Source organism: Ursus arctos, unplaced genomic scaffold (assembly GCF_023065955.2).
Source record: "Ursus arctos isolate Adak ecotype North America unplaced genomic scaffold, UrsArc2.0 scaffold_7, whole genome shotgun sequence".
Lineage (NCBI taxonomy): Eukaryota > Metazoa > Chordata > Mammalia > Carnivora > Ursidae > Ursus > Ursus arctos.
In genome coordinates, this window is record NW_026623089.1 from 66,594,447 (window position 1) to 66,618,580 (window position 24,134).

A 24,134-nucleotide genomic window follows, 5' to 3' on the forward strand; every position below is an offset into this window, starting at 1 on the left:
GGACCTCATTTCTTCTCAAATGTGAAATCCTGTTTGTAAAGTTTTACAGGACACAGAATTTTACTAATACGATATCTGCTTTTGCAAATGTTTCCCAACACCTACTGCCAGGAATGTTGGAGAACAGAGGCGCCTGTACCCTAGAGCAGGAGCTGACGTCCTCTATGAGCACACCCGTATCAGGGGTCAGTCACCAAATTCTGGCTGGACGACATCCGCCAGCCCATCTGTTTTGTAAATAAAGTTTTATTGGCACACGGCCATGCTGCTTCATCACACAGCGTCCCCGGCCGCTCTTGCGCTACGACCCGAAAAGTTGAGTAGTTGCAACACAGACCGTATGGCCCACAAAGCCGAAAATATTGACCAACTGGCTCTTTACAGAACAAGTTTGTGGACCTCTGCTGTAAATCAAAGTGAGGCGGTCCAAGAGCGAGCTGGGTAAGCCCTGTCCCTGTAATAGGTGCCATGACGGTTCACCAAGCTCCCTTCCAACTACAAAACCCTGCAGCTCTCTGACCTCAGATGTGATCCAAGACCACACAGTAATCGCTCCTCCCGCAAAGCAAATGCTGCCTGCCGCCTCCCAGACTGATGTGCTTTCTTGCTCTCTTTTCCCATGAAGCCATCCTCTCTCTCCCACGGAGTCTGCCCAGTGCATTGAGCAGAGTTTGCTGCCTCTGCCTGGAACCGGCCCAGGCTCACTGCTCCCTCTGGGTCTGCAGGAGCCCCTGGGAGGGCAGAGAGCTCTCTCTACAGTTTGCCATCAGGGTGTGCCTCATATCAGTCTTTGCAGGGAGGTTCCCAGGCAAACAGGAAGAGGCCAAGGGCCACCGAGCCCCAGTTTCCCTGAGCTGGCTCCTTCTTGACCAGCACGCTCATCTTGCGGACCGAGCCCACCAGCAGGGGAGCGGCCATGCCTTACCTCTATCGGGCCCCAGGGCCCCAGAAGCACCCAGTTCCCAAGGATGCCCGCATCACCCACTCCTCAGGCCAGAGCTTCGAGCAACTGAGGCAGGAGTGCGCACAGAAGGGCGTCCTGTTTGAGGATCCAGACTTCCCAGCCAACAACTCCTCTCTCTTCTATAGCGAGAGGCCCCAGATCCCCTTTGTGTGGAAACGGCCCGGGGTGAGTGCAAGAGGAAGTGGTGGGGGTGGCAGGCAGGGTGTGGGTGCTGCAGAGGCGAGCAAAGAGAAGGAGGGCGGGGGGCGTGCGCTACACACAGACTCATCTGCCAAATCTACCCTCGAGATGCTGTGCGGTTTGCAGAGGGAGTGACATGCAGGGGGCTTCACCAGCAGGCCAGGGATGCTCCGGGGCCATGCCCAGCGTGTCTGGCTGCACCCCACCCCCAGCTCTCAGACTCCCACTGAGGTGAGCCCGGGACTGGGACCCTGAGCCAGAGAGGGGCTTGTCATTAAGTGGTGAGTGGGAGACAAGTCTCAGATGACATGTTCTATGGGAACCCAAAGGCAAACATGAGAGCTGGGTGGGCTGCAGTCTGGCCCCGTGTGCTGAGGCTGCTGGGAGGCATGTGGGGTGCCAGGGAGTTTCTGGCTGCAGCCCCGGATGCTCAGTGTGGATGGACACTCACGCAGCAAGCGCTCAGCACACACGTGATGGATGGAACACTCGGGAAGCAGGGTCTCTCTTCCCAAACCATGCATGTCCCTTCCCAGAGGGGAGACGGTGTCCGAGCTGCCCCACCCTCAACAGTCTGGAGGGGATGGTCCCCAGGGGCGCCAGCTGGTGCCTCGAACAAGGAGTCAATATTTGCTGTGCTGGGTTAGTCCAGCCTTGACCTCTGCCCGAACGATGCCGGAGATGCCGGCTGTCATTCCTTCCCGGTGGGAACCAGCCCGGGGGCGGCTCCTGTGGGGACAGGTTGCTATGGACAAGGGGGGCGCAAAGAGGGCTGGACAAAAGGTGAGACCCTGAGTGCTGGTCCCACCCTCCCACTGATTTGTCCCACGACTGTGGTCCTGGCACTAACGTCTCCGAGCCTCAGTCCCCTCACCTGTGATGCAGGAACGGGCAGTGTAGATCCGATGTCCCCCAACAGTCTGCAGCCAGTGGCAGCAGATGCCATGATTGCTATTACGGGTGTCCCCCCAGAGCAGTGCCACCGACGGCTACAGGACCTCCTCTCCAGACCCCACACAAACAGTGCCCTCAGGACGTTTATCAGTTTATCACCCGCGCCCTCTCAGGATCAACCCCTGCGGAAGGACAGGGAGCAGGAGTGGGCAGACGAGCCTCTGGGCTGTGATGTGGCCCCATAAATGGCCCCATAAAGGCCTCAGCCAGCTGCATGGGGCACCCCAGAGCTGGGATGGACCCTCAGAGTTGCCTTGTGTAGGGGTGACAGCGTCACCTGTGTCTGTGCCCCTCACGGAAAGCCATGACCTTGGAAGAGGTAGCTTTCTCAGGGAACGAGCCGACCCTTCCCCGCTGCTGGGGGGTCTGAGCTGTGCGCCACACAGAGCCTTTCCTCTTCCACAAAAGGGGGGGTCATAACGCTGCTGGCCCTGCAGGCCTGTCGCAGGGATTACCGTGTTAACGTGTAGAGGAGGCAGAAAAGAGCCCATAAATGAGTGTCCGGGACTGTGGTCGCTACTACTGTCATTGTAACCAGACACCAGCCGCTCCCCAGTGGAGGACGGCGCCCTGGCTTGCGGTCTGCACTGCCACCCCCTGGCTTAATGTGTAATTCTGCTGTCTCGTACAACTCACCCTCTCTTTGCCAAAGTTGGAATTTCTCCAACATAAAAGCTGGATGCACACAGGCCAGCGTGGAGGATGCTTTTGTTCGCAATCGCTGTGCCCTCGGGCCCCTCCACCCCCAGCCAAGGGCAGACCGATTTCTAACTCAGATCTACTGCTGCTGTCCTTCCTATGGATTTGTTCCCAGCATCTGTTCTGCCATTCACTTTGCATGACACTGAGACTGTCCCTCCTGTCCTCATTCCCAGAAACACACCTATCTGTTTGCAATCCAAGGGGCCAGGGGTTTTGCAGACTTCTTACAGACCAGTGTGAAATCAGCAGACAAAGGGCTGGGTGGGGGTGAGGGTTGAGATTCCTTTTGCATGACGGAGGGCCAGGGTCCCTGGTAAGTGGGTGGGCGGGTGGCAGGAAGGAAATGCTAAGCGTTGCCCGTGTCCCTCAAGAAGGCCTTTATGGTCTGGGCGCGGTTTGCATGTCTGCTCCGCACGTAAGTGGTACATGGTCGGGGAGAAAGTGCAGAGCTGCCCTGTGGGACCGTGGGGTGCGGTGCCCTCCCCAGTACCACCTTCTTGTCAAACACAGCTGTGCTCGCAGGCGGGGGAGTGAGCACCAGCGCAGCCGGGATCAGAACAGTCAAGGGGACAGCAGAGGGCAGCGGCCATCCAGGCTCGCCCTCCAGGGAGCCATGAGCTCAGCACTGAGGGGGATCACCTGGGGCCCTGCAGTGGGGGTGGGGCGACAGGCTCTGCTGGGAGAGAAGGTGAAATCCCCTCCAGTGGGCCTCTTGGAAAGGACTGTGTGTCAGAGAAGGGAGGAGCGTGTCTGGGGTACAGAGAGCCACCAGGCAGCCAAGGGCCTGGCTTCCTGGGCCACAGTCTGACTTTCTCAGCTCACAAGCACTTCCTTCGGCCTTTTTCTCCTCGACTCCCTGTCTGTCTGCATCCTTCTCCTTTCTTCTATGCAATGCCCTCCCTAACTTCTCAGCCTAAACCCAGGACACCTTTGCTGAAGATGCTCGTACCCCTCTAGCCCAGGCTGAGGGCCCCCTGGCGGCCTGTGTACACGGCGGCCCGTGGCCACGACTGCCCTGCGCACTGGGCCTGCTGCTCCCTCTGTGCCTCCAGGGACACCCCCAGGCCTTCACAGCCCTGGGTAGCACACAGCTGTCAATCACAGGGCCCAGCCTCTCCAAATTCGTTAGAAATGCGGCTTTTCCCTTTTCAACTTAATGGCTAAGTAACGTCTGTGTGCGTGGCTGAGCCCCTGATGACACACAAAGTGAACTGATCAGGCCCCAAGAGGGAACATTCCAGGACACCTGGTCCTCAGGCTGGGTTCACTTCAGGTTGGTCGAGACTCCTCTGATCTTCCTGTCACAGGACCATGACAGGCAGCCCTCCTCCTCAAGCCCCCAAATAGCATTCCTTAAGAACAAATGTACCCCTGGGCCGTCCACACACGCGGGCTGCCCAGGCACGAATGCAATGCCTCAGAGTATGCACAGAACCAATGTGCACGTGAGACGGACGCACGGACCATACAGACGCAAGCCACACATGCCTTGCACGTGAGGCCCACATCTGTCAGCATACATGGCCACATGGCCGGTGGCCGCGCGGCCGCCCCTTCGGGTGACCCCTTCAGGAAACCCCGGGATGGCGCGCGGATTCACTGGCTCCCAGGAGCACTGGACAGACCCCTGTATCAGCCACGCAGCCGGGGACATTGGGGATCTCACCACTTCACACCGGATGGCTAATTTCTGTTCACTTGGTGAGAGTGTCTGCGTTTTCTCCTTTTGTATTTTTCTCCATCCATCCACAGTTTGATGCAATTTGATAAAACTCTCCTGGACAAAAACGACGAGCTGCAAGATGGAGCCGAGAGGCAGTGGCAGCTTTGGGCACAGTTGGCACAGTTGGCAGGGTGGGCCAGCCGAAGACAGGGAAGGGGAGGGTCGCAAGTAGGGGGTGGGGCTCCTCGCCCACAGCCCATCTGGCCTCTGGGAGGCCCAGCATCTGCCACAGCCTGCGGGGCAGGATCTGCCAGCCTTCAGAGCCCATTTTCCATCCGCGATGGGGATGAGGGCCATGGCGGTGGGAGTCTGGCCGGCTAGAGCCCTGCTCCCCTCATAGGGGCTGGCTGCCATGGGAACTCCTGGGCCACCCTTCGGGGCAGGGGCTCCAATACACATGTGCACCCAGCCCCAAACGTCTAAGACGGAGGAAGGTGGTCTGTGCCTCACTTGAAAGAGGGAGACAAAGCCTGGAGAAGCTAGATGGCGCGCCCAGAGCCCCTGTGCTGATCGGGGTGGGCTCCGGCGGGGAGCGCACTTTCCCGGGCTGGTTTGCACCTTCCCACTGGTGTGGCCCAGAGCCACCTGCAAACACCTGGGCAGAGGAGCAGGGAGAGAGCATGTGAAGGGTCTGCACGGGCCAGGAGACTGGCCTGGAGGAGCTGCCCCCTCCCCCATCCACGGCCCTGCCTGCCACTCGGGAGACAAGGGTCATCCAGTGACGAGTCTCCTGTCTCCGGGCTACGGGCGGGAGCTAAGGGCGGGGTTGGGGTGTCGGTGGGACCTCTGCCACACCTGGGTTTGTGGTGAGCTGACGGCACAGGGTTCAGCAATTCTCCTGACCCGTTTACTGAGATATTGGAAAAACAAGCCCACGCGGTGCTCTCTGGGCAGATGCTGGGGGTGTCCAACCCCCCACGAGGCGGCCCATCCTGGCGGCTGCACAACAAGTGCCTCATTTTACACTTTGGCTCTTTGTCTTAAGAAATGCCCCTTCCTACAAAGAGATTGCCATCCTCCTGCTATGAGCAGGGACACGGATCAGAGGAGAAGTAGGGTCCTGGGGAGCTTGAGGAAGACCGTTCAGGGCAGAGCTGTCCCCCAGGGCATCCACCCACGTATTGGTCAGGACTTCTGCCTCCAGTCCTGTTTCTGGAACGGGGTGGGAAAAACCCCTTCCTCAGCCTGCATTCAGATCCTGTTAAAATGACCGAGCATCTGCTGTGTGCCACAGCTTTCCTCTATGCCTGAGGATTTGTTGTTTCCTCTCCCTAGACTCTCACATGACTCCCTACTCAACTGTCTGGTCCCTGAGAGGCCCTCCCTGACTGCTCCAGCTCACACAGCCCCGTTCCGCACCAACACCTTCCATCCTGGTACTTGCCACTCCAGAACGTGGATGTCCGTGCACCGGTTTGTGACTGGTCCCCAGTCACTCAGCAGCTGAGGAGGGCAGGGCCTTTCTCTCTCTTGTTCTTTGCCATGGTCCCTGTCAGGAATGGAGACTCCTGCCTCAGCAAAATGCAAAGAATATATGAACGTTATATAATTGCTTTCAAACACTTTCTGTTAATGCTTTATACGTATCTCTTTCTACACATATGTATATATAAGAAATTATGTACACATAATAATACAATAATGTGTAATATAGAATGAAATCTATGTAATGCACTGAGGTAAAGTCACATGAGAGATATATGCATGTATCTCCCACTGTATAGTGTATATATGTGTAGACATATATATGCATATATATATATATATACACACGATGCGTATTTTAACAAAGAAAGAAGTTGGGTGGGTGAGCATGAATTTGTATTTAATCCCAGGCACTGGTCTGTGGTGTATGTATTACCTCATTTTAAGATGAAGAGTTTGAAGCCCACAGAAGGTATAATGCCCGTGAGTGGAGACAGGATTTGAACTCATGTCCCCCCCACCCTGCCCCAACTGCTAGCCCAGGGCCTGAGTGGCAATGGGAATCTTCAATTCATGGTCCTGCTTTGCAGCCAAGCATGGCCGGAGTTGCTTGTTTGGCACTGACGGGCTGCCCAGAAGGCAGGCTGTCTCCCCAGGGGCTGCCGTCTACCAGAGACAGGCCCAAGTTTGTGGCACCCCTCCACGGGAAAAGAATCAAATAGAGGAAAAAACCCTCTGCTCCCAGAAAGGAGAGAGACCCTGAGCCCGCTCCAATCACACTGGCCCAGTAACGCCTTTGTTCTTCCAGGAAATAGTGAAAAACCCAGAATTCATTCTTGGAGGGGCCACCAGGACAGATATCTGCCAGGGGGAGCTTGGTAAGTGTGAGGCATGGAGCACGGAGAGAGGGGGGTTGGAGCGAGCACCCCGGGGGGCCAGCAGGACAGGGTCTCTGAGCTGCCACCATGGCAAGAGCATCAAGGGACCCCTGGAAACCCGAAGGGCACAGGGTCTGGGGGAACATCTCTGCTACCACCTGCTACTTCCTCCCCTCCTCCCTCCCAGTCTGCCAGTCTGCTTCCCCAGAGGGAGCCTCATGGATTCCAGGCTCCTCGCACTCTCGTGCCCCTGGGGACGGATGTGCCTCCAGCGTGGGGCTCAGTTCACAGAGAACAGAGAGCCGCGGCGCCGGTCTGGCTCCCTGCACGTGACACGGCTAGTACTTGCAAGCAGTAACTCGGTCCCGGGTCATCTTCCCAGTCACCCTTTTTACAGATGGGACACTGAAGCTGAGGGAGGCTGAGCATCATAAGTCACAGAGGGGATGGCGAGGCAGTCAGGATCTGAACTTGCTCTTAACCATTACGCCACACTGCCCCCCAGGGACTCAGGCTTTGTGGGGTTCCCCAAGGAGCTTCACAGTCTCCTTCCTAAAAATTGACCTAAGAGTACCCCTAAGTCTGTTAAATTGCTTTTCAGGATTTAGTTCAAAATTGGACTGGGTTTACCTTTATTCTATCTATGAAAAACGAACAAACAACAACAAAAACTCCTAGAAAAGAAAAAACCACCAGTGGAGCGACAAGCTTACGAGGCCCGGCCTACAGCGAATTAGCACGAGGGTCTAATGGTTGCCGCGGGTCATGCCGCAGCCTTCGTGCTCGCCAGCCAGCTACCCCAAACACAGAACCCAGAGCCGCGGACCTAGAGTGACGACAGTTGATGATAGATCGATAGATCGATCCATGACACAGGTGACCCTTGAACAACAGGGGTCCACTTATACGTGGGTTTTTTTTTGGATAACACAGTATCTTACTGTCGATGGATTTTCTCTTCCTTATGATTTTCTTGCTAACGTTTTCTTTCGCTGCATTCCTGTTGTAGGAATGCGGTACAGAATACCCAAAACATAGAGAACGCATGTTGACTGACTGTGTTATTGGTAAGGGCTCTGGTCAACAGCAAGCTACTGGCTGTTAAGTTTTGGGAGAGTCAAAGTTATGCATGGATTTCCGACTGCGTGGGGGGTCAGTGCCCCTTCGCCCGTGTTGTTCAAGGGTTAACTGTACAGATAATAGAATTACACATCCTAGCTAGGACTTTGACCTTTTGAAAAAAATTACATCTGGATTCATCTTCATTTGATGGGGGTAAGCCTTCTCTGGGAGACTGTCTGCCCCGTCCTCAACTCCTCTCTCGTCTCTCCCTCCAGACTCTTCCTCTGCCTCCCTTCCCGGCCCCCGCCCCCATCCCTATGTTGTTATCCAGTAGAGAGGTATCGTACAGGCTCTTTTGCGTTTCAAAGTTTTGGTTTGTGGCATGAGTGCAAACATCTATTTGGAATTACAACTGCATATTTAACCTTAGTTGGTGTTGATTATAACTATTATGTTGTAACACTTTTTTGTAAAAGATTTTATTTATTTATTTGAAAGGCAGAGAACACGAGTTGGGGGAGGAGGAGAGGGAGAAGGAGAAGCAGACTTCCTGCTGAGCAGGGAGCCCAACATGGGGCTCGATCCCAGGACTCCAGGATCATGACCTGAGCCAAAGGCAGACATTCAACCAACTGAGCCCCCATTTTGTAACACTTTTATTACTTCCAAATACTGTACATAACATCTGTATAAGCCAGGAGGGATAACAATAAACTGAACAGCTGTGAGCCTGACACCCAAAATAAGAGCTAGAACACCACCACTGTCGCCTGCCCTCCCTGCACGCCCTTGTGCACCCAGCTGCCCGACGAACCGACTTTCAGAGGGTGTCCTCTCCTGGGCAGAGCGTTGCTATGACAATGCCATGCATCGACACAGCCCAGCAGAGAGATAAAGCAATATTGCTTTGTTGTTGAGTTTTTTCCTTTGCTTTAAATTGTATGAGTAGCACTGGCTTCTGAATCCCCCACCCCTTCAAAAGCTCAGGGCCTTCCCTGCTGAGTAGACACGAGCTGCCGCACTCTAGGAAAAGAAGTGCATTTTTCCAGGGCTCCTGGGTGGCTCAGTCAGTGAAGCGCCTGCCTTCAGCTCAGGTCATGATCCCAGGGTCCTGGGATCGAGCCCCGCATTGGGCTCCTTGCTCAGTGGGGAGCCTGCTTCTCCCTCTCCCTCTGCCTGCCGCTCTGCCTGCTTGTGCTCTTTCTCTATCTCTCTGTCAAATAAATAAATAAAATCTTAAAAAAGAAAGAAAGAAAGAAAGAAAGAAAGAAAGAAAGAAAGAAAGAAAAAAAAAAAAGGAATGCATTTTCCTGCATTGGGCAAAGCTGTAACTTGAAGAAAAGTGGGGAGGAGGTCAGCACATAGCAGGGGGCCCCTCCACCCCAGAGCTGAGAGCAGGGACCGCCCCCTCCCCCCCCCTCCACCCAGGAGGCACTCAGGGATGTCTGCTGAACAAATCCTGGAAGATTCTGTGTCCCTTCTCATTAGCATCTCCCCCAAAGCCAGACCCCGGGCTGCAAAAAGCTGTTGCTGCTGAGGAGCCAGTGGCATGGGCCCCACTGACGACACCCCAGGGAAAGCCAGAAGCAGGGCGGCTCTGCAAGGAGCTTTCCTGATGCTACACTCTCTGCGAGTCGCTCCTGTCTGTGCACAACAATCACGAAGGGGTCATGGGCTGTATGGTATTTTCCAGAAATGTGAACCCCGAGGAAGCCGAGCTGAGTGTGCCAGGGTCTTGAATTCCAATGACGGTGGTGTCACCTACTGCCAACAAAGAGATCTGGGGTAACACAGAGAGGTCCTGTTGGAGAAATGGAAACTTGCAAGTATCCGCTCACACACGTAGGTCGTGGGAGCCATGACGAGGGGCACTTGTCCCAGTCGCAGGCCAGGCGAGTGGCTGTTTCCAAGAGTCTGGCACAGCACAGATAAATGCTGTCTGGTGTCTGGCTTCCCTTAGGAGCTGTCCTCTGTGTGTGTCCACGTGAAGTCACAGCGGCAGGAATCAGTAGACCAGTCAGCAGATCTGGAAAATGAAACATAACGGGAGCTGTTCTCATCTCTAGCTCAGCCGAGTCTGTGCTGTGGGGAGGCCTCAGTCCCAGAAACGCCCTCCCCAGGCACCACGAGGGGCTATTTCTGAGGACCCCCATTTCTTGGGCTGCAGCTACGAAATGCCTACCCACCCAGCTCCGCTGACGCTAACGCCCGCAGCCTTGGCGCGCTGGCGGGGAAGCCTCTGGAACTGCACAGGGCTGAGCACGATGGAGCATATGTCTGAAAGCCAAGTAATCATATCCAATGACATCGTCCAGACACAGCTGTGCATTGTAAACCGGGCACAGGAAGAGCCAGGAAGGGAGGCAGAAGGGGAGGACAGAGGTATTTGTTGGTATTCTGTCCATTTTCCTAAATGCAGAAAAGACGTGGCCACATCTGAAACGCACCCCCTGCTTCTGGCATAGAGTTTTCCCACTCACTGTGAATTGACAATGAAAACCGTGATGGATGGCTTTCCTTTTGCAGGCGACTGCTGGCTATTAGCTGCCATTGCGTCCCTGACGCTGAATGAGAAAGCTCTGGCTAGAGTCATCCCCCAGGACCAAAGCTTTGGAGCCGGTTATGCTGGAATATTCCACTTCCAGGTAAGAGGGAGACTTGGCCAGGGGCGTTAGCTCTTTGGGGCCCAGCATGACACCATGAGCCTCTTCAGCTGCTTGGTGATCCTGGAGGGAATGTGCCCTTATCTGTGTGAAAGCTGCACCCCAAACCTGCCCCACGGGGTCGCCTCTAAACGCATGAGAAGGGCAGCATAGGCATCCCGTGGTGAACCCTTGTGGAAAATACAAAGTAAGACTTCAAGCACGATTGTGGCAAGTCTGGAGGTCCATGCTGACGGGTTTTAGTCTTCAGAATAGCTCGTGCTTTTAGCATAAATGGCCTAAAACAATTCTACCTCCCAGGGACTGGATTATTTCTCATAAACTGGGAGATCCTCCTTATTGAAGAAATACAGATTGGGAGACATGAGTGAGTGTAAGAAGTAGAAATGGACAGAAGCACAGAAGTGTCATGGGCTGGGAGCCCTGGGGCAGGGGGTGGGGGGCACACATCATCGCCCCTCTGGGACCCCCGCAGAGCCACCCTCGGGGCACAGCCTGCCTGGGAGCTGGTTTCCAGTTTGCTCACAGCCCTGCTCTCTGTGCTCTCCTCCCCAACAGTCCCTGCATAGGGCCCAAGCTTGCACTGACACCTGCCCTGCCCCGTACGTCTGCAGGTGACCTCGGGCAGGTTTCACATGCTGTCTGGAAAAAGGACTGATAGCTACCCTGTGGGGGTTGCACAACTAAAAGGGATCCTAGGAAGGAGGCAGCATGGGGCCCGCACGCACTTCTGCCCCCGCACGGCCTCCTTCCCCTCCCAGGCCACCACGCTTGGGCCAGCCCCGTCCCGTCCGTTCCTGAGGCCGGGCATCTGGGTACTCACTCTGGTGCCCTGTTGTGCTCTGCTGCCCTGCCTCTGACCGGGGGGCGGGGGGGGGGGGGCGCTGGCCCTGTCGGGGGCCTGTCAGTCACATGCCGACACCTGGGAAGTGGGGCGTTGGAAGCGAGGCCCCCTTCCTGCTCCTCTCCTGTCGGCAGCCACAGTGCAGGTGTGAGGGTGCAGGGAGGTCAACGCAGCTGGTGGGGCCTGCCCGTGCCGCCCTGTAAGATCCCCTGAGCCAACACTCCCCTAGAAGGCCAGCCCGGAACTGCCCCCAACCCTGCCCCTGCTTCAGGAAGCCCCGAGGCCCAGGCCTGGCCATTAATCGCCTGCCCCAGCAGCGCCTCCGTGGAACCTGACGTCACAAATGCCCCCAAGAAAGCCTCAGGAGACCCTGGGAGGAATATGTAAGACACCTTGCAGCCGGTTGATGGAAGGGCAGAGAGACCCACGCTGTTCCAAGAGCAGAGCAAACCCCATACTATGCCCCTCCCTCGGGAGAGAGAAGAGCGAACTCAGCCCCCCTGCAGTGTCTACATGTGACCCTGTCCTGCTGGCTCCTGGCTTTGATGGGTCCACACTGGGTCTTCAGGCGGATGTCCATGGAAGGGTGGGATGACCAGCCTGTGGCTCGGTGGACACAGTCCGGGGGGCTCCATCATGGAACCCACATGTGATTTTCCTCAAGACCATAAGGGCAGTCTGGTCTGAGGGAGAAAGAGGCAGGTGATGCACATTCACAGATGGGGCTGGACTCCCCTGGGGCCACCCCATGACCGCCTCTCCGCCCCGGCCAACAGTTCTGGCAGCACAGCGAGTGGCTGGATGTGGTCATCGATGACCGGCTGCCCACCTTCAAGGACCGCCTGATCTTCCTCCACTCCGCCGACCACAGCGAGTTCTGGAGCGCCTTGCTGGAAAAAGCCTACGCCAAGTGAGTGCCCCCTGCATGGGTGGGCCCTGTCCAGGAAGCAGGTTTCCACCCCCAGGGCCTTTTCAGAGAGTTTCCGGGAGCAGGGACACAGGTTGACAGGTGTGGCCCGGGGGAGGCCGACCTGCCCGAGGCTCCGTCGGGGTCGGGGGTGGAAAGGGAGCCCGGACAGCTATCCTGTCATGGCCTCGCTGTGCCCATCCTTGGGCATGGTGGTGACACACGTCCCCCCTATGGCCTTCCGAAGAGCCGGGAGGGTAGGCGGAGGAAAATCTGGATGTGTTAGCAGAATTGGCTCTCCCAACTTCCCACCAAGCACCGTCATGGCTCACACATCTGGGCTGCGGTAAATGTATCATTTTCATCATTTTTATGCGTACAGCTCAGACGCATTAAGTACATTCACATTGCTGTGCAACCCTCACCAGCACCCACCTCTAGAACTTGCGAAACGGAAGCTCTGAACCCACTAAACTCCAGCTCCCCATCCCCCACGCCCAGCCCCTGGCAGGCTGATTTCTGTCTCTGTGGGTTTGAGCTGTGAGCTGAGGAAGCTCAAGGTAAGTAGAATTCAAACAGTCATTTTTAATCATGTACCAGATGACCTCGGTTCCCTCCAGCACTCTCGATTTCCAGCCCATCAGCTTGTCAGCAAAAGGCCACAGTGGCCTGAGTTCTGTGCTCAGCTGACAGCAGTGCTCCCCTGGGAGGCCCTCTTGGGCTCATCCTGGATCTTCAGGCCATGGGAAACCTGTCTTCAGAGATGGGAACTGGGAAGAATAGTTGTGCTTCTAACTTTGGCAAGTGGCAAAATTAAGTGAAGGTAACTAGAGGTTTAATTAATCCTGAAATCAGTGGTTCAGAATTAAAGAACCAAAGGTATGCTACCCCCCCCCCCCGTGCCCATCTGCACCACCTAGGTCTATCCACACCCTCCTCAGAGCCGCTGGACAGGCTTTAGGTGGGCAAAGGGGCACAGGAGAGCTGGGAAACCCAGCCCCAGCTCTACCCCATGGGGAGTCCCCCACCAGGAGACCTCGGCAGGATCCTCTCCAGGGCTGACACCTGTGCTCTCCGGGGCTGGCCAGGCATGGCTTCATTCTTGGTGAGCCCAACCCAGGGAAATCTTCCCCCTGCAGCTGTGAAAAAGGCTTGAGTCAGGAATTCCAGCTAGCAGGATCCAGTGCAAGGTGAAGGGTATTCACTCAAAGAGTGAAGAATGAGCTTCCTAAAAAAAGAAAAGCTTTAATTTTTGGTCATTAAAACAGGCCAAAAATGATTGTGCTAGACCTCACCAAAAAAAAAAAAAAAAAAAAAAGGTGTCCAGATGGCAAATAAGCGCATGGAAAGCTCAACATTATTTGTCATTAGGAAATTGCAAATGAAAACAATAGCGACATACCACTGCCTACTTACAGCACCGATTGCTGACAAAGCAATGGTCCAGCCATGTCGGAAGACAATTTGGCAGTTTCTTACAAAACTAAACATAGTCATACTCCTTGGTAAATGAGTCTGGTAAAAAGTCATTTTTACCCCAATGAGTTGGATAAAAACTATGTCCACATAGACACCTGCACACAAATGTTTATTGTGCCATTATTCATAATTGCCCCAAACCGGAAGCAACCAAGATGTCCTTCAAGATGAACGGATCCACAAATGGAGGTACACCCAGGCAGTGGGACATTATTTAGTGATGAAAACAATGAGCTATCAAGCCACGAAAAGACACGGATGAATCTTAAATGCATACTGCTTAGCGGAAGAAGCCCAACTGAAAAGGCTGGATACCTACCGTAGGATCCCAATTATATGCCATTCTGGAAAAGGCAAAACTATGGAGACGGTAAAAAGATCCGGGGTTGCCAGGGGTTCAGGGGGAGGGAAGGACAGAGGTAGGGATGAATATGTGGAGCACAAGGGATCTTTTTAGGGTGGTGAAACTATTCTGTAGATACAGTAATAGTGAATACATGACACCATTCATCTATCAAACCCATAAAACTTTATGGCACAAAGAATGAAGCTTAATGCATGAAGATTTAAGAATCATCAAGAAGGATGAGGAATCCCAGGATGAAATGCAGACGGTGCATTTCATCTAACTGTATTGCAAATTTATGCAGCAAACTTGCTGCAGGGGTAGGAGAAAAAGGAGCTGACCTGAGCAACTGTGGGCGTGAACGGGGTCTGTAAGATTAAAAGCAAAAGGAATCATGCTCGAGCCTTCTACTCAGGCTGATTTCTCATAGAGGCTAGGACAACAATTCTGATACATATATACAATATGTATACGATACGTGTATACAATTCTGATATGTATGTAGTGAGTTGAACAATTAAGGAGGTGGATGGCAGGTGGTGGAGCTAGGTTTCTCACTGTTGGAGAGGAGGGTACAGAGAAGTGAAAGCAGGAGGCTTAGAATGATGCCTATGGTTGTGAGTTAAGGCTGGAGACTCAGGCTGCTATCATGTTTTCTTTAATAGAGATGGTTCCAGGTGGATACACGTATATACCCTGGGTCAGTGTACATACATCATCTCCTCACTTTGTCAGCAGAGGGGGCCTAGAAAGAATGGCAACCCCACAGGAACAAGCACCCCTACTTCACGGGTCTTGGTCTCTAACACCGTTTTTCCAATAAAAGGAATCCAATAAAAGATCCTTGGAGATCACACACACACTGATAGGGTTATGTCAAAGGGACGCAGGAGCCAGCTGGAGAGGCTGAAAGTAGCCGGAGCTGGAACAGTTTGAGCAATAAAATAAGCAAGGCCAGGAGAGACAAGGATTCTTAGAAGCGTTAGAAAAACTCTGGCCAAGGGGCGCCACCTGGTGGCCTTCCTTGTTCTCTGCAGCGGTCTCTGCGCCTTCCTTGCCACCCTGACAGGCTGAACGGCAGCTATGAGGCTCTGAAGGGGGGCAGCACCATCGAGGCCATGGAAGACTTCACCGGGGGTGTAGCAGAGACCTTTGCAACTAAAGAGGCTCCAGAGAACTTCTATGAGATTCTAGAGAAGGCCCTGAAGAGGGGCTCTCTTGTGGGCTGCTCCATTGATGTAAGTCGTTCACTTGCTTGTTCACATTCCCGGCACTGTCCTGGGGCTGCAGACCAGCAGGTGCCCTGGCCCAGCGAGGGGAGGAGTATAACTTTCGGGGGGTGGGGGTGGGGGGTGACAATGTTTATTTATTTTCGTTAAAACAAAAGTTTTAATGTTTTCTAAATTACAAAGTTAGGGCACACTTACTATATCAGGCAGAACAATCCTGAGATGTACAAAGGCAAACTTCAATGTCCCTGCCCAGGTCCCACCCTGGGACACTTGGTGTGTGCCCTTCAAACCCCCCTCCTTACTCGGACAGACAGGCATTCGCCTATATACACAACCATAGGAGAATTTTGGTTTGATTTTACTAAACGGAGTCTTACTCTATACTTTTCTGAAACTTGTTTTTTTCCTACTTCCTCTAACATTAAAACAGTCACATCAGTAGATAGGAATCTAACAGTATTTTCTCTAATGTCCTTACGCATGCACGTATAATTTTACCTCATTCAGTTTTTAGAACCCATTCAAGTTCTGTTTCCTCTTGGGTTCACCTCGGGAATATCTTCTTCACTACCAAATTATCCCTTTCCTCTGTGTTTCCAAGTTTGTGACATAGAGTTGTGTGTGAGACTGTTGAATGCTTCTTATGGTGTACGGGATCATGCTTCTATCTTGTACTGGGCTACGTGATGGGGGGTGGGGTCAAGTTGCTCTGTGTTGGCGCGAAAAAGTGAACTTTTCCCTGGAGTCTGAGCTGGGAAGGAGGATCTCCTCACCCTGGGGAGAGACTAGGAATTGCTGTATGTTACTGCTAACCATCTTAGGGGTGTCCTGTGTACTTACCTGCTATGTGTCAGGCACATGGCTCTCACCTGGGGGAGCGGAAGGGGCTGAGCCAGGCACGGAGCTGGGTCTGGGCAGGGAGGGAAGGCTTGGCTTACCCAATGGGTCCAACGCTGCTTTTTTTTTTTTTCACGTTTTAGATCAGAAATGCTGCAGAATCTGAAGCCCGGACGCCTTTTGGTCTCATTAAGGGCCATGCCTACAGTGTGACAGGAATTGACCAGGTAAGCAACGTGAACCCCTGTGGACACGGTCCAGGAATAGACTCAGCCCTGCTAGTCCCTTATACTGATTAAGTGCATCACAGACCTTCCGACATTTTAGAGAAGGTCTCAATCTAAAGGAGACAGGTTGGACTCCAAAAGAGCAAACAGGAGAGAGAGAGAGCGAGAGAAACATGTGATTCCACCACAGTACCAACCTGGTTTAGCTGGTGTGAGAGTCTGGGCTTTGTTTTTTCTTTTCCTTTTTTTTTTTTTTTCTTCCCTAATTCTTGTAGTAGTTAGAGTTCTCTAGAGAAACAGAACCAATAAGATATCAAAAGATGATAAATAGATATAGATAAATAGATGGAGAATGAGGAATTGGCTCCCATGATTGTAGAGACTGGGAAGTCCTATGATCTGCCATCTGTAAGCTGTAAATCCAGGAAATTGGGTGGGGATGTTCCAGTCCAAGTCCAAAAGCCTGAGAACCAGGAGAACCAATGTCTAAGAGCAGAAGAGGACCAAAGTCCAAGCTCAGCAGTCAGACACAGAGAGTGAATTCGCCCCTCCTCCACCTTCTATAATGCTAGTCAACCTTCAACTGATTAGATGAGGCCCACCCACATGGGGGAGGGGCCCCTGCTTTGCTCAGTCTCCCAATCCAAATGCTAATCTCATCCAGAAACGCCCTCACAGACACACCCAAAATGATGTATAAGCAAATATCTGGGCACCAGTGGCCAAGTCAAGTTGACACATAAAAATAACCATCAAAAGTCCCATTCTCTGCAGCCATAGTTCAGGGTAGAACTGATTCCCAGGGGCTACTAGACCCCACACAGCACCCCTCTGACTTCTAGGGAGTGCCTGGTTTGGACAAGAGCTCCTGAAGGGACATGTGGGAAAGAGAAAGGAAGGGGATGACATGGAAGAGGAGGACAAGGAGACAGGGGCCACATTCTTTCAGGGTCAAGTTCAGTCAAGTCCAAAGGCCCACTTCGTGCTCCTACTGGACAAGTCTCAAACCCGGTCTGTAGCAAATGCAGCTCCTCTGGTCTCTCCTGTTGCTGCCCACGCTTTGAGTAACCCAGTCCAGAGGAGTGGGGGTGAGGAGTGCAGAAGGAAGCCTGTCCTCTCTCCCCACCAGGGGATTGTGAGCAGAGCATTCAGGGTGGGGATTCTCTAGAATTGAGGTATTTGCATAGGCTCCTTTCCCCTCCTTCCCTGTCCATAATGCCTTGCCAATCACTCACTTGAGTAGGCATGTGATTTTTTTTAAAGAGTATTTATTCATTTGAGAGAGAGAGAGAGTGAGCGAGTGAGATAGAGAACACAAGTGGGGTGGGGGGCAGAGGGAAAGGAGAAGCAGGCTCCCCACTGAGCAGGGAGCCTGATGCGGGGCTCAATCCTGGGACCCCAAGATCATGACCTGAGTCGAAGGCTGACGCTTAACAGAGTGAGCCACCCGGGGCCCCAGTAGGCATGTGATTTTTGATGTTACATCTTCCAAATATTATTTCCAGTAATAGAAACCTTCCGTCGCACCTACTCAATTGCTCTTCCTTTCTCTCCACCTTCCTTGCACATTTCACTTAACGAGCATCTTGAATGCTGAGCTGCCAGCTACTTCCCGGGCCCTGGAGAGGTTATACTAAATTAATCTTTACACATCAAAAGTATGATTTGTGCCCAATGCATGAGGATAAAGAGTTTTGAGCTCAAATTTCTGGTTCGTTGATGAATAAAAGTCTTTTACTTCTACTCTCTTTCCTCCAAAATCTTTCTAAAATGCGCTGGTCCTTTCTGCTGGTCCGGGGCAGGGCCTGAGGGGCAGGGCTGAGTCTTTTTCTTTACTGTCCATACGGACAGCAGAAATCCTCATCTGACACCTGAAAAGGGAGAATATTGGATTCAGAAGACTGGGAAGTGGTTTTTGTTTATCATTGTTTAATCCCGGAGTGTGCCTGTATACTGTTCATTCATCTGTGAGTAAGATATTAAGGATGAAGAAAACTCACTCCTAGGTCCCTGAGCACTTTGGACAAACCGCTCTTTACCTCTGTCTGTGCTAGATGCTGACGATACATCAATAAACAAGACTCGGCCCCTGCCTCTAGGGCAATTCTGGTCCAGAGAGAAAACGCATTCATTGGAAGATTCCCATGGACTAATTTCTTATTATTTATAATTCTACTTTATTTCCCAGATGCAACGTATCCATTCTGGGGTGATGAATAATATAACATTGTTGGTGATGCTGGCCGCTGTGCTCACCAGGAGTTAGAAAGTTCCGAGGGCTAGTTAAGAACTGAGGAGTTTTGACATGGCTTTTGTGTGTCATAGTCAAGAGGATTTGGGGAGAGCCAGCCGTGGCTGGAGGTGAAGCGCTCCAGAGCTCACGCATGAATTTCTCATTCCACATGGCCCTGATACTTCTCCCCTCTAGGTAAACTTCCGAGGCCAGAAAATGGAGCTCATCAGGGTCCGGAACCCTTGGGGCCAGGTTGAATGGACCGGGTCCTGGAGTGACAGGTCAGTCCCACCTCTGCTTTCCTGGGGCGCAGAGCCCCGGGGCTGGCTTCTGCAGGCCTATGAAGAAGGGGCACTGTGTCCACAGTTCCCTCCTGGCTCTCTTTCCAGGGGCGGTCCTGCTGCTGGGGTTGCCCTACTTCCTCCCTCAGCCCTCTGGCCCACCATGCAGTCAAAATGCAACACCTTATAATGGCTTTTTTACCTTTCCAGTTATTGTATTTATGTCAGTGGATACTTTCCCTCCCGTGGAAGATGTCCTCTCCCCCTGACGTGGTGAGAGGCTTTATCTCCAGTGACGAGTAGCCCAATAGGCAGGGTGTATGTGTGCACGAGCGTACGTGTGGGGGTGGGGGTGGCCGTGAGTGTTTGAGGTGTGAGAATCCCTGAAATATGGCCAAGCAGGTCACTAGAGGGTTCTCTCTGATTGGTCACTGGCCATCGACCAGAGGCCCGGCGGCCCAGTAGAGAGACAGAGAAAGCGGAACAGGAAATGCGTCCCTGACAGAGCAAGCAACCAGGGTTATCTCCTCGGCCCCCCAGTCATAGAGAAAGTTCTCCCTCGCGGGTGTGTGTCCCCTCCTCATCCCTTGGGAAGCGGCCCAGGTGGCTAGGACCTGGGAACGTTTCGATGTGCTTGGGCAGGGCCATCCTGAGCTGCCTCCTCCCTCAGCCAGGACTCTGCCATCTCGGGGCGCTGCTGTCCCACCCCTGTCCACTCACAGCCTGTGGGACTCCAGGGAGACCCGCAGCATGTCTAGAGCCTAAGTAAAGGAAACTGAGCCGCGTTTGTCCTCAGATCACAACGAGGCCACCTTGTCACCAACCGTCGGTGTGTCTGTGTCGCTATTAAGCTGACTCCAGCCTGAGAGCGCAGCGCACACCCCTGCGGGGGCTTGTGGTCCCATCACGGCTCTTGTCCCACCACCTTCCCCCTGCTTTGCCTTCTCAGAGCCCAGGGCCTTTGGCAGAACTGGATTCACACCAGAGCAGGTCACAGGAGGGAAGAGATCGGCCTCCCTCTCCTGGCAGAAATGGAAAGAACAGTAATACTGAAATCGAATTAATGAGACCGCTGCATATCACACATAGGCTGTTACAGTGTCCTTGCATTCAGAGAACATAGTGTGTAGACGTGTGGGCCACTTTTTCCTTCTGGGAAACATGCAGAGGGAGAAATAAGGGAAGCGCCTTTACTGGGGTCAAGCCTGGAAGCGAGCTTGCCTCCCGCTCCCACTGAGCCTCGGGGTGACGGAGGGCAGGCCCCCATCCTGATCCCTGCTCCTGACCCTGCCAGTGACGAGGGAAGTACTGGAAGCACTGTAGCCGGGCAGGCCCGGGATGGGGGGTGAGCCACTCAGAAGGTCACGGCTCTTGGTGCTGCTGTTCTGCCCCTGCCAGGCAGGACCTGGAGAGGGGCTTCTGGGTCCTTCCCGGGATGAGCTCTGCAGGCTGTGGATGAGGTGGCCACGTCAGGTGGTGGCCACGTCAGGTGGGTACCACGGCGCTGGTTACTCAGCCGAAACTCTCTGGAGGCAGCTGTGGGGGTCACAGAGACACAGTGAATTTGGAGGCTTCCTGGTGATCTCACCTAAAGAAAGCGTTCAGCATGTGACATGTCAAGCCCCAGCAAACATAAGATATTATTCTCACTTTTCGAAACGTCACTTACAAATAAAGAGGAGAGATCAGGAGACGCTCCGGGGCACACGTCAGTCCCTTTCTGGCTTCCAGCTGGAAGTTTCTGCTACCTTGCTAGTGTCCAGCATCCTATGATGGTCCCATGATAATCCCCTACCGAGGGGCTGCACGTGATCCCGAGGACCTTTTACCATCGGCTGCTCTTGCACGCGCACTTTCCCCTGGGGTGTTTCCGGGCTAACCAGGATCGTTCCCCACATAGCCACCACCCTGGCTCCTCAGGAGGGACACCCCGCCCCGCCAAGGCCAGTGTTGTTTCAGCCGACTTTGCTTACCCCTCCTAGCTCCTCCGAGTGGCGTTCCGTGGGCCCAGCTGAGCAGAAGCGCCTGTGTCACACGGCTCTGGATGACGGCGAGTTCTGGTACAGTGCTCGTCTGTTTTCCTTTCCGTATTAGCTGCATAATGGGTATGAGCGCAGTGCCCTATAGCCCTTGGCTTGCTGCCTTTCTGTCTATTTTTGTTCAGTTTCTTTAGTGAATCAAACACATTGGCCTCAAGCCACTTATGTTCACTCAGGTTGGCAGAGATTCTGATATGAACGTGGGGCTGAGCCTGGATGCCAGCCCAGCACCCCTCCTCTGAACTACCCATCACCCAAGTTTGCATGGTGTGTTTGAAGACAGACAGGCAGCCCCAGTGCTCCCAGGGGCTACTCCCCTGTCCCACTTGATGACAAGGGCCCCTGAAGGCAGCAACCTTGAGAGGATCCAAAAATATAGACCTCAGTGGGCAAGAAATAGTCCTAATCTGGACTTTCTGCAGGGTGGAATCTCTTTGCTTAACTAGGAGTTTTTAATGGGCCTTCCTCTCTAAAAGCTTCTTTTGATCTTATTTCTTCCTGTGGGGTCCAAAAAACAGTCGGGTCTTCCAACCTTGCAAGACCAAACATCGCTGATGTCCAGCTTTCTTCCCTGGAGCAAACCAGCCAATTCTTGCCTGAGCTCACTTTTTTTTTTTCTTTAATACTCCTTATTAAACACAGCAAGCAAAAACCAGCACACACTAATATTCTAGCTTTTTCCATCCTCTTCCCCTTAGGCACAGCCTCTGTCTTCCATATTTTTATAGTTTTAACAAGTATATTGCCATTTGTAATGTGGATATCTATTTTCCAGCTCCAATATTTCCTTGAAACCTGGCTAAGTGCTAAGCTGATACCACATAGGTTAGAATTCTGTCATGGTGGGGCCATACTTCAAGGCATCAGTGACTTAGGGTAACACCAGCTGCTGTAAGAAGTAGATTCAAAATGTATAAAGATGCAAATGCAATAAGGTTTATTTCTCACTCATTGTAACAGTCCAGGAGGACATCCCTATTCTGTGGTGGCTCTCTCCAGGCAGTGATTCAGGGACCCAAGACCCTCCCTCTGTGTGGCTCCACCATCCCCCAGGGTCACCCAGCCATCTGCAGGAAGCCAGCAGAAGAGGAAAGACAGGAAAGTTTGGATGAGACATCCCCACTTCCTAAGAGCCTTGACCCGCACATCGCCACTTTCATCCCACTCTAGATGCAAGGGGTGGGCTGCTGTCCCTGAACCTGGATTTTCCTTAGCTTTGCTTATGTATTTTCTGTCTGCCCACACCTGAGTTCTCCCCATCCTCTAGGACAGGTGTGGGCACTCACTACCGGTCGGTTAGATAATTAAGCAAATGAATGGATCATGGCATCACCATCACCTCCTATGCCCAGTGTCTCTCCACTTTGTTGCAGGATGGCGTTTAGGGACTTCAAGGCCCACTTTGACAAAGTGGAAATCTGCAACCTTACTCCTGACGCCCTGGAGGAAGATGCTCTCCACAAGTGGGAGGTGACGGTCCATCAAGGAAGCTGGGTGCGGGGCTCCACGGCCGGGGGCTGTCGCAATTTCCTGGGTTGGTAGTCCGCCTGTCACTCTCTCTGTCATTGCCAAGTGCCCAGTCCAGCCTGGGGGATGTCGGGGGGTCAGCGCCAGGACCCTAGAGAAAACCTGAGTGTGGAGTTAGTAGGATTTCTGGAATGGCTGGTGAGGGCTGCAGAGACGAGACATAGCAGGAAGTCGGATAAGAATTGCTCAGGGAAACTTGTTTGGCCACTTGAGTTATTTTCCATGACAAGTAATAGAAAACACAACTCATGCTAGTTTAGCAACAAAAAGGATTTTTTCCTTGCATGACTGTAAAGTTCAGAGGAGAAGCAGGGTGGGCTTCAGGCATAGTTTAATCAACCCATTGGTCTGGAATTCTCTGCTCTGCCCTCCTTCCTCTGCTGACTTCTTCCTCAGTGTGAATTTCTTTAGAGTCACAGGCGGGCTGCCAGCAGCATCCGGGGCTTCCTGAGCCCTCACTTGTGCACAGCCAGAGCTCCTGAGGCTCATCCAACGAAAGTCCTCAACTTCCCTCTAACTGGGAATTCCTTGAACCCATATTGCCTGGTGATGCTGAGGGCTGATTGGTTTTGTTTGAACTCTCCGCAGCAAGAGGGACTAGGATGAACCAATCAGCGTTCACCCTTGGAGCTGTGGGTGGGGTGGATTCTGCCCCCCTTGTACAACCACAGGGGCACCTCACTCTCCTCTGAAATGGGAAAAATAAGATGGAGCAAACCATAGACCCAGAAGAATGTCTTTAAAAAGCTGCATGGGAAATGGCTTGAGAGAAGGTGGAGATGGAAGGGGAGTACTTGGCCTTCTCACTGGGGTTACAGGAAGTAGGGCGCAAGGACCATTGCAACAGGGAAGAAGAAATGAATGAATGACTTTCTCAGGTATGGGAGGATGTGGTGGGGGTGGATGCAGTGTATGTGTGTGTGGGTGTGTGTTTAAAGGAAGATGAAACAATTCATTTCTTTCAAATGGCAGATACCTTCTGGACCAATCCACAAATAAAATTGTCCCTGACTGAGAAAGATGAGGGGCAGGAGGACTGCACTTTCCTCGTAGCTCTGATGCAGAAAGATCGAAGGAAACTCAAGAGGTTTGGAGCCGACATGCTGACCATTGGCTACGCCATTTACCAGGTGGGTAGGAACCAAGTGGCTCTTCAGAGTCCGCCGTCTAAGTGCTGGACTCTCAGCTCCTCCTCGGTCACGTGCCCAAGACTCAATGGTCAGTCCCCCAACTCTGTCCAAATACCCAAGACCAACGGCCCTCCTTATAGAACCAAGGCCCTTACGTTCCCACTGCAGAGCCCCGGCAAAGACGAACACCTGAACAAAGACTTCTTCAGGTACCACGCTTCCCAGGCCAGAAGCAAAACCTTCATCAACCTGAGAGAAGTCTCTGACCGCTTCAAGCTGCCCCCTGGGGAGTACATTCTGATTCCCAGCACTTTTGAGCCCCATCAGGAAGCCGATTTCTGCCTGAGGATCTTTTCGGAGAAGAAAGCCATCACCCAGTGAGTAACAGGCTCAAGAATTCCTCTTTATTTAGTGGCTCAGTCCCTGGGAAGTCACAGGGGACTGTTGGGGCCATGACACTTTTCTTCCCTTCTCCACGATCCACCTGAGAAACCAGGCAGG

General features: G+C 53.1%; 1 protein-coding gene across 1 annotated transcript in view; it reads left to right on the top strand.

Moving 5' to 3' along the window:
- Nucleotides 1-900: 900 nt before the first annotated feature.
- The window catches only part of CAPN9 (calpain 9), a 40,530-nt gene continuing 17,296 nt past the window's right edge, over nucleotides 901-24,134 (top strand). The window contains exons 1-11 of the mRNA XM_026504200.4: nucleotides 901-1,129; nucleotides 6,757-6,826; nucleotides 10,415-10,533; nucleotides 12,172-12,305; nucleotides 15,197-15,365; nucleotides 16,340-16,423; nucleotides 18,852-18,937; nucleotides 20,920-20,997; nucleotides 22,350-22,510; nucleotides 23,476-23,633; nucleotides 23,802-24,010. Coding sequence (XP_026359985.3) covers nucleotides 917-1,129; nucleotides 6,757-6,826; nucleotides 10,415-10,533; nucleotides 12,172-12,305; nucleotides 15,197-15,365; nucleotides 16,340-16,423; nucleotides 18,852-18,937; nucleotides 20,920-20,997; nucleotides 22,350-22,510; nucleotides 23,476-23,633; nucleotides 23,802-24,010 — 1,481 coding nt within the window. The 5' untranslated portion in view covers nucleotides 901-916. The remainder of the gene's footprint in view (nucleotides 1,130-6,756; nucleotides 6,827-10,414; nucleotides 10,534-12,171; nucleotides 12,306-15,196; nucleotides 15,366-16,339; nucleotides 16,424-18,851; nucleotides 18,938-20,919; nucleotides 20,998-22,349; nucleotides 22,511-23,475; nucleotides 23,634-23,801; nucleotides 24,011-24,134) is intronic.